General features: G+C 31.8%; 2 protein-coding genes across 4 annotated transcripts in view; one reads left to right on the top strand and one right to left on the bottom strand.

Annotated features, from left to right (window-relative positions):
* Positions 1–14,119, top strand: part of LOC127282067 (caldesmon-like) — a 329,462-nt gene that overhangs the window by 47,294 nt on the left and 268,049 nt on the right. The gene's annotated exons all lie outside the window — the stretch shown is intronic.
* LOC127282074 (lachesin-like) overlaps positions 1–14,119 on the bottom strand; it is a 121,634-nt gene that overhangs the window by 55,319 nt on the left and 52,196 nt on the right. For all 3 annotated transcript variants that reach the window (XM_051306157.1, XM_051306156.1, XM_051306155.1), the window contains exon 3: positions 11,490–11,587. In XM_051306157.1, the coding sequence (XP_051162114.1) occupies positions 11,490–11,587 (98 nt within the window). The remainder of the gene's footprint in view (positions 1–11,489; positions 11,588–14,119) is intronic.

The raw sequence follows: 14,119 nt of genomic DNA, 5'->3' as shown, positions 1-14,119 counted from the left end.
TTTCCAAAATATTTTTAAGTGTATCTCAGCATCCACTGGACCAATCAAAAAGTGCGCCATACATATTTTGTTCGAAACTTTTTCCCTATTTTATTGGCGGTATTCCGGAACGATTATTTTGCAAATTTAATTTTTCTAAATTTTCTCCAAATTTGTTTTCTAGTGTAGCTCAGCATCCGCTGGACCAATCAAAAAGTGCGCCATACATTTTTTGTTCAGAACTTTCTTCTAATCATTATGGCGGTATTCCCGAACGATTATCTCGCAAATTTAGTTTTTCGAAAATTTTTCCAAAATATTTTTAAGTGTAGCTCAGCATCCACTGGACCAATCAAAAAGTGCGCCATACATATTTTGTTCGAAACTTTTTCCCTATTTTTTTGGCGGTATTCCCGAGACATTATCTCGCGAACTTAATTTTTCGTAAATTTTTCCAAATTTGTTTTCTAGTGTAGCTCAGTATCCGCTGGACCAATCATAAAGTGCGCCATACATATTTCGTTCGAAACTTTTTCCCTATTTTATTGGCGGTATTCCGGAACGATTATCTCGCAAATTTAATTTTTCTAAATTTTTTCCAAATTTTTTTTCTAGTGTAGCTCAGCATCCGCTGGACCAATCAAAAAGTGCGCCATACATTTTTTGTTCCTACTTTTTGCTATAGACTTTGGCGGTATTCCCGAACGATTATCTGGAAAATTTAATTTTTCGAAAATTTTTCCAAAATATTTTTAAGTGTAGCTCAGCATCCGCTGGACCAATCAAAAAGTGCGCCATACATTTTTTGTTCGAGACTCCCGGGTTAAGACTTTAGCGGTATTCCCGAACGATTATCTCGCAAATTTAATTTTTCGAAAATTTTTCCAAAATATTTTTAAGTGTAGCTCAGCATCCACTGGACCAATCAAAAAGTGCGCCATACATATTTTGTTCGAAACTTTTTCCCTATTTTATTGGCGGTATTCCAGAACGATTATCTCGCAAATTTTATTTTTCTAAATTTTTTCCAAATTTGTTTTCTAGTGTAGCTCAGCATCCGCTGGACCAATCAAAAAGTGCGACATACATTTTTTGTTCGCTACTTTTTGCTAAAGACTTTGGCGGTATTCCCGAACGATTATCTGGAAAATTTAATTTTTCGAAATTTTTCCAAAATATTTTTAAGTGCAGCTCAGCATCCACTGGACCAATCAAAAAGTGCGCCATACATATTTTGTTCAAAACTTTTTTCCTATTTTATTGGCGGTATTCCAGAACGATTATCTCGCAAATTTAATTTTTCTAAAATTTTTCCAAATTTGTTTTCTAGTGTAGCTCAGCATCCGCTGGACCAATCAAAAAGTGCGACATACATTTTTTGTTCGCTACTTTTTGCTAAAGACTTTGGCGGTATTCCCGAACGATTATCTGGAAAATTTAATATTTCGAAAATTTTTCCAAAATATTTTTAAGTGTAGCTCAGCATCCGCTGGACCAATCAAAAAGTGCGCCATACATTTTTTGTTCAGAACTTTCTTCTAATCACTATGGCGGAATTCCCGAACGATTATCTCGCAAATTTAATTTTTCGAAAATTTTTCCAAAATATTTTTAAGTGTAGCTCAGCATCCACTGGACCAATCAAAAAGTGCGCCATACATATTTTGTTCAAAACTTTTTCCCTATTTTATTGGCGGTATTCCGGAACGAGTATCTCGCAAATTTAATTTTTCTAAATTTTTTCCAAATTTGTTTTCTAGTGTAGCTCAGCATCCGCTGGACCAATCAAAAAGTGCGCCATACATTTTTTGTTCAGAACTTTCTTCTAATCATTATGGCGGTATTCCCGAACGATTATCTCGCAAATTTAATTTTTCGAAAATTTTTCCAAAATATTTTTAAGTGTAGCTCAGCATCCACTGGACCAATCAAAAAGTGCGCCATACATTTTTTGTTCAGAACTTTCTTCTAATCACTATGGCGGTATTCCGGAACGAGTATCTCGCAAATTTAATTTTTCTAAATTTTTTCCAAATTTGTTTTCTAGTGTAGCTCAGCATCCGCTGGACCAATCAAAAAGTGCGCCATACATTTTTTGTTCAGAACTTTCTTCTAATCATTATGGCGTTATTCCCGAACGATTATCTAGCGAATTTAATTTTTCGAAATTTTTCCAAAATATTTTTAAGTGTATCTCAGCATCCACTGGACCAATCAAAAAGTGCGCCATACATATTTTGTTCGAAACTTTTTCCCTATTTTATTGGCGGTATTCCGGAACGATTATTTTGCAAATTTAATTTTTCTAAATTTTCTCCAAATTTGTTTTCTAGTGTAGCTCAGCATCCACTGGACCAATCAAAAAGTGCGCCATACATATTTTGTTCGAAACTTTTTCCCTATTTTTTTGGCGGTATTCCCGAGACATTATCTCGCGAACTTAATTTTTCGTAAATTTTTCCAAATTTGTTTTCTAGTGTAGCTCAGTATCCGCTGGACCAATCAAAAAGTGCGCCATACATATTTCGTTCGAAACTTTTTCCCTATTTTATTGGCGGTATTCCGGAACGATTATCTCGCAAATTTAATTTTTCTAAATTTTTTCCAAATTTTTTTTCTAGTGTAGCTCAGCATCCGCTGGACCAATCAAAAAGTGCGCCATACATTTTTTGTTCCTACTTTTTGCTATAGACTTTGGCGGTATTCCCGAACGATTATCTGGAAAATTTAATTTTTCGAAAATTTTTCCAAAATATTTTTAAGTGTAGCTCAGCATCCGCTGGACCAATCAAAAAGTGCGCCATACATTTTTTGTTCGAGACTCCCGGGTTAAGACTTTAGCGGTATTCCCGAACGATTATCTCGCAAATTTAATTTTTCGAAATTTTTTCCAAAATATTTTTAAGTGTAGCTCAGCATCCACTGGACCAATCAAAAAGTGCGCCATACATATTTTGTTCGAAACTTTTTCCCTATTTTATTGGCGGTATTCCGGAACGAGTATCTCGCAAATTTAATTTTTCTAAATTTTTTCCAAATTTGTTTTCTAGTGTAGCTCAGCATCCGCTGGACCAATCAAAAAGTGCGCCATACATTTTTTGTTCAGAACTTTCTTCTAATCATTATGGCGTTATTCCCGAACGATTATCTAGCGAATTTAATTTTTCGAAATTTTTCCAAAATATTTTTAAGTGTATCTCAGCATCCACTGGACCAATCAAAAAGTGCGCCATACATATTTTGTTCGAAACTTTTTCCCTATTTTATTGGCGGTATTCCGGAACGATTATTTTGCAAATTTAATTTTTCTAAATTTTCTCCAAATTTGTTTTCTAGTGTAGCTCAGCATCCACTGGACCAATCAAAAAGTGCGCCATACATATTTTGTTCGAAACTTTTTCCCTATTTTTTTGGCGGTATTCCCGAGACATTATCTCGCGAACTTAATTTTTCGTAAATTTTTCCAAATTTGTTTTCTAGTGTAGCTCAGTATCCGCTGGACCAATCAAAAAGTGCGCCATACATATTTCGTTCGAAACTTTTTCCCTATTTTATTGGCGGTATTCCGGAACGATTATCTCGCAAATTTAATTTTTCTAAATTTTTTCCAAATTTTTTTTCTAGTGTAGCTCAGCATCCGCTGGACCAATCAAAAAGTGCGCCATACATTTTTTGTTCCTACTTTTTGCTATAGACTTTGGCGGTATTCCCGAACGATTATCTGGAAAATTTAATTTTTCGAAAATTTTTCCAAAATATTTTTAAGTGTAGCTCAGCATCCGCTGGACCAATCAAAAAGTGCGCCATACATTTTTTGTTCGAGACTCCCGGGTTAAGACTTTAGCGGTATTCCCGAACGATTATCTCGCAAATTTAATTTTTCGAAAATTTTTCCAAAATATTTTTAAGTGTAGCTCAGCATCCACTGGACCAATCAAAAAGTGCGCCATACATATTTTGTTCGAAACTTTTTCCCTATTTTATTGGCGGTATTCCGGAACGAGTATCTCGCAAATTTAATTTTTCTAAATTTTTTCCAAATTTGTTTTCTAGTGTAGCTCAGCATCCGCTGGACCAATCAAAAAGTGCGACATACATTTTTTGTTCGCTACTTTTTGCTAAAGACTTTGGCGGTATTCCCGAACGATTATCTGGAAAATTTAATTTTTCGAAAATTTTTCCAAAATATTTTTAAGTGGAGCTCAGCATCCGCTAGACCAATCAAAAAGTGCCCCATACATTTTTTTTTCGAGACTCCCGGGTTAAGACTTTGGCGGTATTCCCGATCAATTATCTCGCAAATTTAATTTTTCGACATTTTTTAAAAAATTTATCTGAGTGTAGCTCAGCATCCGCTGGACCAATCAAAAAGTGCGCCATACATTTTTTGTTCGAGACTCCCGGGTTAAGACTTTAGCGGTATTCCCGAACGATTATCTCGCAAATTTAATTTTTCGAAAATTTTTACAAAATATTTTTAAGTGTAGCTCAGCATCCACTGGACCAATCAAAAAGTGCGCCATACATTTTTTGTTCGCTACTTTTTGCTAAAGACTTTGGCGGTATTCCCGAACGATTATCTGGAAAATTTAATTTTTCGAAAATTTTTCCAAAATATTTTTAAGTGTAGCTTAGCATCCGCTGGACCAATCGAAAAGTGCCCCATACATTTTTTGTTCGAGACTCCCGGGTTAAGACTTTGGCGGTATTCCCGATCAATAATCTCGCAAATTTAATTTTTCGACATTTTTTAAAAAATTTATCTGAGTGTAGCTCAGCATCCGCTGGACCAATCAAAAAGTGCGCCATACATATTTTGTTCGAAACTTTTTCCCTATTTTATTGGCGGTATTCCGGAACGATTATTTTGCAAATTTAAATTTTCTAAAATTTCTCCAAATTTGTTTTCTAGTGTAGCTCAGCATCCGCTGGACCAATCAAAAAGTGCGCCATACATATTTTGTTCGGAACTTTTTGACTATTTTTTTGGCGGTATTCCCGAGACATTATCTCGCGAACTTAATTTTTCGTAAATTTTTCCAAATTTGTTTTCTAGTGTAGCTCAGCATCCGCTGGACCAATCAAAAAGTGCGCCATACATTTTTTGTTCGCTACTTTTTGCTAAAGACTTTGGCGGTATTTCCGAACGATTATCTGGAAAATTTAATTTTTTGAAAATTTTTCCAAAATATTTTTAAGTGTAGCTCAGCATCCGCTGGACCAATCAAAAAGTGCCCCATACATTTTTTGTTCAGAACTTTCTTCTAATCACTATGGCGGAATTCCCGAACGATTATCTCGCAAATTTAATTTTACGAAAATTTTTCCAAAATATTTTTAAGTGTAGCTCAGCATCCACTGGACCAATCAAAAAGTGCGCCATACATATTTTGTTCAAAACTTTTTCCCTATTTTATTGGCGGTATTCCGGAACGAGTATCTCGCAAATTTAATTTTTCTAAATTTTTTCCAAATTTGTTTTCTAGTGTAGCTCAGCATCCGCTGGACCAATCAAAAAGTGCGCCATACATTTTTGTTCGCTACTTTTTGCTAAAGACTTTGGCGGTATTCCCGAACGATTATCTGGAAAATTTAATTTTTTGAAAATTTTTCCAAAATATTTTTAAGTGTAGCTCAGCATCCGCTGGACCAATCAAAAAGTGCCCCATACATTTTTTGTTCGAGACTCCCGGGTTAAGACTTTGGCGGTATTCCCGAACGATTATCTGGAAAATTTAATTTTTTGAAAATTTTTCTAAAATATTTTTAAGTGTAGCTCAGCATCCGCTGGACCAATCAAAAAGTGCGCCATACATTTTTTGTTCAGAACTTACTTCTAATCATTATGGCGGTATTCCTGAACGATTATCTCGCAAATTTAATTTTTCGAAAACTTTTCCAAAATATTTTTAAGTGTAGCTCAGCATCCACTGGACCAATCAAAAAGTGCGACATACATATTTTGTTCGAAACTTTTTCCCTATTTTATTGGCGGTATTCCAGAACGATTATCTTGCAAATTTAATTTTTCTAAATTTTTTCCAAATTTGTTTTCTAGTGTAGCTCAGCATCCGCTGGACCAATCAAAAAGTGCGCCATACATTTTTTGTTCGCTACTTTTTGCTAAAGACTTTGGAGGTATTCCCGAACGATTATCTGAAAAATTTAATTTTTCGAAATTTTTCCAAAATATTTTTAAGTGCAGCTCAGCATCCACTGGACCAATCAAAAAGTGCGCCATACATATTTTGTTCGAAACTTTTTCCCTATTTTATTGGCGGTATTCCGGAACGATTATCTCGCAAATTTAATTTTTCTAAATTTTTTCCAAATTTGTTTTCTAGTGTAGCTCAGCATCCGCTGGACCAATCAAAAAGTGCGCTATACATTTTTTGTTCAGAACTTTCTTCTAATCACTATGGCGGTATTCATGAACGATTATCTCGCAAATTTAATTTTTCGAAAATTTTTCCAAAATATTTTTAAGTGTAGCTCAGCATCCACTGGACCAATCAAAAAGTGCGCCATACATATTTTGTTCGAAACTTTTTCCCTATTTTATTGGCGGTATTACGGAACGATTATATCGCAGATTTAATTTTTCTAAATTTTTTCCAAATTTGTTTTCTAGTGTAGCTCAGCATCCGCTGGACCAATCAAAAAGTGCCCCATACATTTTTTGTTCGAGACTCCCGGGTTAAGACTTTGGCGGTATTCCCGAACGATTATCTGGAAAATTTAATTTTTTGAAAATTTTTCCAAAATATTTTTAAGTGTAGCTCAGCATCCGCTGGACCAATCAAAAAGTGCGCCATACATTTTTTGTTCAGAACTTACTTCTAATCATTATGGCGGTATTCCTGAACGATTATCTCGCAAATTTAATTTTTCGAAAACTTTTCCAAAATATTTTTAAGTGTAGCTCAGCATCCACTGGACCAATCAAAAAGTGCGACATACATATTTTGTTCGAAACTTTTTCCCTATTTTATTGGCGGTATTCCAGAACGATTATCTTGAAAATTTAATTTTTCTAAATTTTTTCCAAATTTGTTTTCTAGTGTAGCTCAGCATCCGCTGGACCAATCAAAAAGTGCGCCATACATTTTTTGTTCGCTACTTTTTGCTAAAGACTTTGGAGGTATTCCCGAACGATTATCTGAAAAATTTAATTTTTCGAAATTTTTTCCAAATTTGTTTTCTAGTGTAGCTCAGCATCCGCTGGACCAATCAAAAAGTGCGCTATACATATTTTGTTCAAAACTTTCTTCTAATCACTATGGCGGAATTCCCGAACGATTATCTCGCAAATTTAATTTTTCGAAAATTTTTCCAAAATATTTTTAAGTGTAGCTCAGCATCCACTGGACCAATCAAAAAGTGCGCCATACATATTTTGTTCGAAACTTTTTCCCTATTTTATTGGCGGTATTCCGGAACGATTATCTCGCAAATTTAATTTTTCTAAATTTTTTCCAAATTTGTTTTCTAGTGTAGCTCAGCATCCGCTGGACCAATCAAAAAGTGCGCTATACATTTTTTGTTCAGAACTTTCTTCTAATCACTATGGCGGTATTCATGAACGATTATCTCGCAAATTTAATTTTTCGAAAATTTTTCCAAAATATTTTTAAGTGTTGCTCAGCATCCACTGGACCAATCAAAAAGTGCGCCATACATATTTTGTTCGAAACTTTTTCCCTATTTTATTGGCGGTATTACGGAACGATTATATCGCTAATTTAATTTTTCTAAATTTTTTCCAAATTTGTTTTCTAGTGTAGCTCAGCATCCGCTGTACCAATCAAAAAGTGCGCCATACATTTTTTGTTCGCTACTTTTTGCTAAAGATTTTGGTGGTATTCCCGAACGATTATTTGGAAAATTTAATTTTTCGAAATTTTTTAAAAAATTTATCTGAGTGTAGCTCAGCATCCGCTGGACCAATCAAAAAGTGCGCCATACATATTTTGTTCGAAACTTTTTCCCCATTTTATTGTCGGTATTGCAGAACGATTATCTCGCAAATTTAATTTTTCTAAATTTTTTCCAAATTTGTTTTCTAGTGTAGCTCAGCATCCGCTGGACCAATCAAAAAGTGCGCCATACATTTTTTGTTCGCTACTTTTTGCTAAAGACTTTGGCGGTATTCTTGAACGATTATCTGGAAAATTTAATATTTCGAAAATTTTTCCAAAATATTTTTAAGTGTAGCTCAGCATCCGCTGGACCAATCAAAAAGTGTCCCATACATTTTTTGTTCAGAACTTTCTTCTAATCATTATGGCGGTATTCCCGAACGATTATCTCGCAAATTTAATTTTTCGAAAATTTTTCCAAAATATTTTTAAGTGTAGCTCAGCATCCACTGGACCAATCAAAAAGTGCGCCATACATATTTTGATCGAATCTTTTTCCCTATTTTATTGGCGGTATTCCAGAACGATTATCTCGCAAATTTAATTTTTCTAAATTTTTTCCAAATTTGTTTTCTAGTGTAGCTCAGCATCCGCTGGACCAATCAAAAAGTGCGCCATACATTTTTTGTTCGCTACTTTTTGCTTAAGACTTTGGCGGTATTCCCGAACGATTATCTGGAAAATTTAATTTTTCGAAAATTTTTCCAAAATATTTTTAAGTGTAGCTCAGCATCCGCTGGACCAATCAAAAAGTGCGCCATACATATTTTGTTCAAAACTTTTTCCCTATTTTATTGGCGGTATTCCGGAACCATTATTTTGCAAATTTAATTTTTCTAAATTTTCTCCAAATTTGTTTTCTAGTGTAGCTCAGCATCCGCTGGACCAATCAAAAAGTGCGCCATACATATTTTGTTCGGAACTTTTTGACTATTTTTTTGGCGGTATTCCCGAGACATTATCTCGCGAACTTAATTTTTCGTAAATTTTTCCAAATTTGTTTTCTAGTGTAGCTCAGCATCCGCTGGACCAATCAAAAAGTGCGCCATACATTTTTTGTTCGCTACTTTTTGCTAAAGACTTTGGCGGTATTCCCGATCAATTATCTCGCAAATTTAATTTTTCGAAATTTTTTAAAAAATTTATCTGAGTGTAGCTCAGCATCCGCTGGACCAATCAAAAAGTGCGCCATACATTTTTTGTTCGAGACTCCCGGGTTAAGACTTTAGCGGTATTCCCGATCAATTATCTCGCAAATTTAATTTTTCGAAATTTTTTTAAAAATTCATCTGAGTGTAGCTCAGCATCCGCTGGACCAATCAAAAAGTGCCTCATACATTTTTTGTTCAGAACTTTCTTCTAATCACTATGGCGTTATTCCCGATCAATTATCTAGCGAATTTAATTTTTCGAAATTTTTCCAAAATATTTTTTAGTGTATCTCAGCATCCACTGGACCAATCAAAAAGTGCCCCATACATTTTTTGTTCGAGACTCCCGGGTTAAGACTTTGGCGGTATTCCCGATCAATTATCTCCCAAATTTAATTTTTCGAAATTTTTTAAAAAATTTATCTGAGTGTAGCTCAGCATCCGCTGGACCAATCAAAAAGTGCGCCATACATATTTTGTTCGGAACTTTTTGGCAATTTTTTTGGCGGTATTCCCGAGACATTATCTCGCGAACTTAATTTTTCGTAAATTTTTCCAAATTTGTTTTCTAGTGTAGCTCAGCATCCACTGGACCAATCAAAAAGTGCGCCATACATATTTTGTTCGAAACTTTTTCCCTATTTTATTGGCGGTATTACGGAACGATTATATCGCAAATTTAATTTTTCTAAATTTTTTCCAAATTTGTTTTCTAGTGTAGCTCAGCATCCGCTGGACCAATCAAAAAGTGCGCCATACATTTTTTGTTCGATACTTTTTGCTAAAGACTTTAGCGGTATTCCCGATCAATTATCTCGCAAATTTAAATTTTCGAAATTTTTTAAAAAATTTATCTGAGTGTAGCTCAGCATCCGCTGGACCAATCAAAAAGTGCGCCCTGCATTTTTTGTTCAGAACTTTCTTTTAATCACTATGGCGGTATTCCCGAACGATTATCTCGCAAATTTAATTTTTCGAAATTTTTCCAAAATATTTTTAAGTGTAGCTCAGCATCCACTGGACCAATCAAAAAGTGCGCCATACATATTTTGTTCGAAACTTTTTCCCTATTTTATTGGCGGTATTCCGGAACGATTATCTCGCAAATTTAATTTTTCTAAATTTTTTCCAAATTTGTTTTCTAGTGTAGCTCAGCATCCGCTGGACCAATCAAAAAGTGCGCCATAAATTTTTTGTAGTCAACTTCCGGGTTAAGACTTTGGTTCTATTACCGGTGGTTTATCTCTTAAATTTAAAAATTGCACATTTTTTAATTGACCTTAATTTTTTTAATTAATGTACTGTTTATTTAAATTAATTTTAATTATTATGTTTTTTAAATATTTTATTTGATATAATATATTGATTTGAAAATAATAATTTTAGAAAGTTTGAATAATTGCAAAAATGAGTTATAGTAGTCGAGTTTACATGTTGCTTTGAAGAAAAGTTTTTTGAGTTTATGGAGAACTGTTTGTTTAATTTGTAGGTTTTATCCGACAAACGAAAGGCGGGCTTCTCATTGCAATAAATTGGTACAATCACAGACTATTTTAGTATAGCACTTTAAATTCTCTTTTCTCCTTTTATATTCTCGTCATATGAGGTTTTGTAGAATTATATTTTTTTATTTATGTGGATAATTAAATGTTTTGTTAAAATAAAAGTCCTGCTTATTTAAAAAATCATTAATGTTTGCTTGTTCTTTTTAAATTAATTTAATTATAAATATTTTGTTATTTTTATTAAAATATTTTGAATAAATAATATTTAAGGGAAATTTTTCTAATTATAGTAAAAGATATGTATGAAAATACATTATTATGTTCATGTACTTAGAGTTTGGTTTTATTAAAAATAATAAATGCAAATATTTTTTTTTAGAATTCTCGAAAACGATTTATAAAAGCCAAAAAAATAAACTTTAATTTCATTATCTCACATATATATGTAATTGGAGTATGTATATACTATAACATATTGTTCATGTCGGATATTTCAATTATTTGAAATTAATTACGAATTGATTGAATCGATTTCATTGTTCGGATATAATGGACATAACAGTAATTATATAGATGATATGTGAAAATTCATATTTATAAATGAATGACACATATTAATTTGCTAATCATCTTCCCATGTGTAATTAACATTTGTTTATATGGATTTATAATTTTAGTTGTAAATACATAATTAATTTATATATATATATATTCAAATAAAAAGCTTGAATAGCGATTTGTCAGATTTTAAACAATATAAATATAAAACAATTTTTAAAATTGTATTTTTTTCCATATAGAAATATTTTTTTGAATTTGTGTAACTACTTATTATATTCGTTTGCGATATGTCACATGTCGGACAATTTAGTTGTTAGTGAAAATATTTTTCCGGGAGATAAAAAATTTAAAAAGCACTTTTTTTTTTATTTTACCTTGTAATGACCTAAATTTCGTATTGTACAAGATAAGACTGCCTTTTTCCCAATGGCAGCCGTAACGTTCGTAATAGAAACAACGAAACTTGGAAAATCTGAAACAGAGATAAACATTTTTTTTTTAATTTAGTACAAAAAAATAATTTATTTATTTATATATAATATTTGGTTCTTTTAATATGTGATAATAAGAATAGTATATATTTTTGGCAGTGAAAAAGGGAAAATTTACGAATGTCTTGAATCACAAAAAATTTCATCCTATTTTATTTGAGAAAAAGAGAATTTTCTCATTTGTATTTTAGAATACAATCTGGTTTTATGCATATACATAGAGTGAGAGGGTTATATATATAAATATACAGTATAGCATTTTTGCGCGAAGATGGAATTATTTCGCTGAGGAATAATTTGGTCATAAAATAAAAGTGCTATATATATATAGGGGGGATATCGGTATAGGCAGAGAGTTTGTATTACGTGGATGGTCCTTTTTTTTCCCTTCTCTTCCTCTCGTTTCCTTTCCAATTTTCCTTTCTCTCCTTTTAGTTCATCTTGAACTACGTTTACTTTTCTTGCTCTCTCGCCTATCTATATCTCTTCTCCTCTATCACATCACTCCTTTTTCACTCCTCAACCCCTTTACTTTTCCTCCTCCTTTAGCCAAGTCAAGATCAAGCTATTTTCTTTCGGCGTTTCCTTATATTACCTTCTAGGTACCCGGGAAGCTGCAAATTCCTCTCTCTCTCTCTCTCACTCTCTCTTGCTGTTTCTAGCAGTGAATATCTTATCATAATCCCTGCACACTGCAGCCACACTGCTATGGGACCTTTCTTCTCGCACATGCTTCAGAATAGATCAACGCATAAGTAGTTTTGACGTATCTCAGAATACCAACCGCACACACCTTGGTAATATAGATATATGCAACTTTTTTTTTTTTTTTTTTTTTTTTTTCCCCTTTACAACCATATATATATTGGCTTTTCCTCTCTAACTCTCGCATTTTCTTTTCCCCTTTTTGAGCTGCAAAAGACTTGAGGATAAAAAAGAAATGAGATGAAGAAATCGTCAAGTCTCTTGCGCAGGAGCAGCTGAGACAATGTTCTAATTTTTTATGTCTTTTACACACGTCAATTCTTTTAAGCAAGAGGGAGCAAAAATCCCCTTTGAAAAATCACATCCTCTTTTTTAAACTGTCATTGAAATAAAAAAAGAGAAAAAAAAACTATATAAATATAATTTATCGTAATTCGATGATAGATAATTGAGAGAAAAATAAAAAGAGTATAATTATTATTTTTTGTGCCACTGAAAAAAAATTTATTTGATACAAATAATCGATTGACTATTATCAAATAAAACTTGAACTAAATAATTTTTTTATTTGAATTAATTAAATTATATTTGAAACAATAATTTCTGTATTTGAAACAAATAACATTTAATTGACTAAAATAATATTATAATCATTTGGTTCAAGTAAATATTTATTTGATAATAGTAAAATGAATTATTTGAATTAAATAAATTTTTTTTCAGTGTGCGGGAAAAAATATTTCTTGAGGTGGAAAAAAAAAAATTTTTTTTTTATTTGAATTAAAAATTTTTATTTAAGAATATTTATGTCACGGGAAATGGAGCGATTTTCATATAGCTTTCGGCGTACGTGGCGAAGTTCATTAGGGCTCTTATCGTTAAATTATGCAAACTGCTGTCTCAATTTAAATATCATGCGCTAATGTAAAATCAAATTTACAACAAAATACACTTGAAAATTATTAGACAGTTAAAAAAAAATTATTGTAATGCATTATTACAAAGTAATTAATAATATAATAAATTATATATAATTATACAATAATTAATAATAATAACAATAAAAATAATAATATAATATTAATAATTAATAATTATAATAATATAATAATATAATAATATAATAATATAATAATAAAAATAATAATAATAAAAATAAAAATAATAATAATGCGAATTATGTATTATTATTTTACAAAAAAAATATTGTAAATTAAAAAGTGGAATATTCTTTTTAAATTGAAAAATATTTTTTTTTGTTTTGCTGGAGAATATAAATACAATGGGAGATAAAAAAAAATTTAACGATAATATATATATTTACTGTTCAAACTTGATCAGTATTTATTTATATATATATATATATATATATATATATATATATATATATATATATATATATATATATATATATATATATATATATATCAGAATTCGATTTGATTCAATCAAAGGAAAGGACTTTTGACACTTTCAATCATGATGGAATGTTTGGTATAAAGTGGAATTTACAGGTTTAAATTCAATATTGGGAATTTTTTTTCTTTTTTTTTTGTTGCTTTCGCGCTTTTAATGCTGAAATGTTTTCAAATTTTTATTCGTCAATTGAGTGAGTAAATCACAATCTAGATGACAATAAATCCACTTTCTCGATAATTGAATAAAATACCATTTATTTCTATCGAAGTGAATTGATTGAAAATTGGAATATATTACAATGATCGTACAGCCTCTCTCTCTCTCTCTCTCTCTCTCTCACTCTCTAATCAAATTTTTTCATTTTCACAAATTTTGTTTGTGACATTTTT

The sequence above is a fragment of the Leptopilina boulardi genome, unplaced genomic scaffold (assembly GCF_019393585.1).
Source record: "Leptopilina boulardi isolate dan_hultmark-lab unplaced genomic scaffold, ZJU_Lbou_2.1 LbouV2_278, whole genome shotgun sequence".
NCBI classification, from domain to species: Eukaryota; Metazoa; Arthropoda; class Insecta; order Hymenoptera; family Figitidae; genus Leptopilina; species Leptopilina boulardi.
The sequence above is the reverse complement of the archived record's forward strand: the minus strand, read 5'-3'. Positions and strand labels throughout refer to the sequence as shown.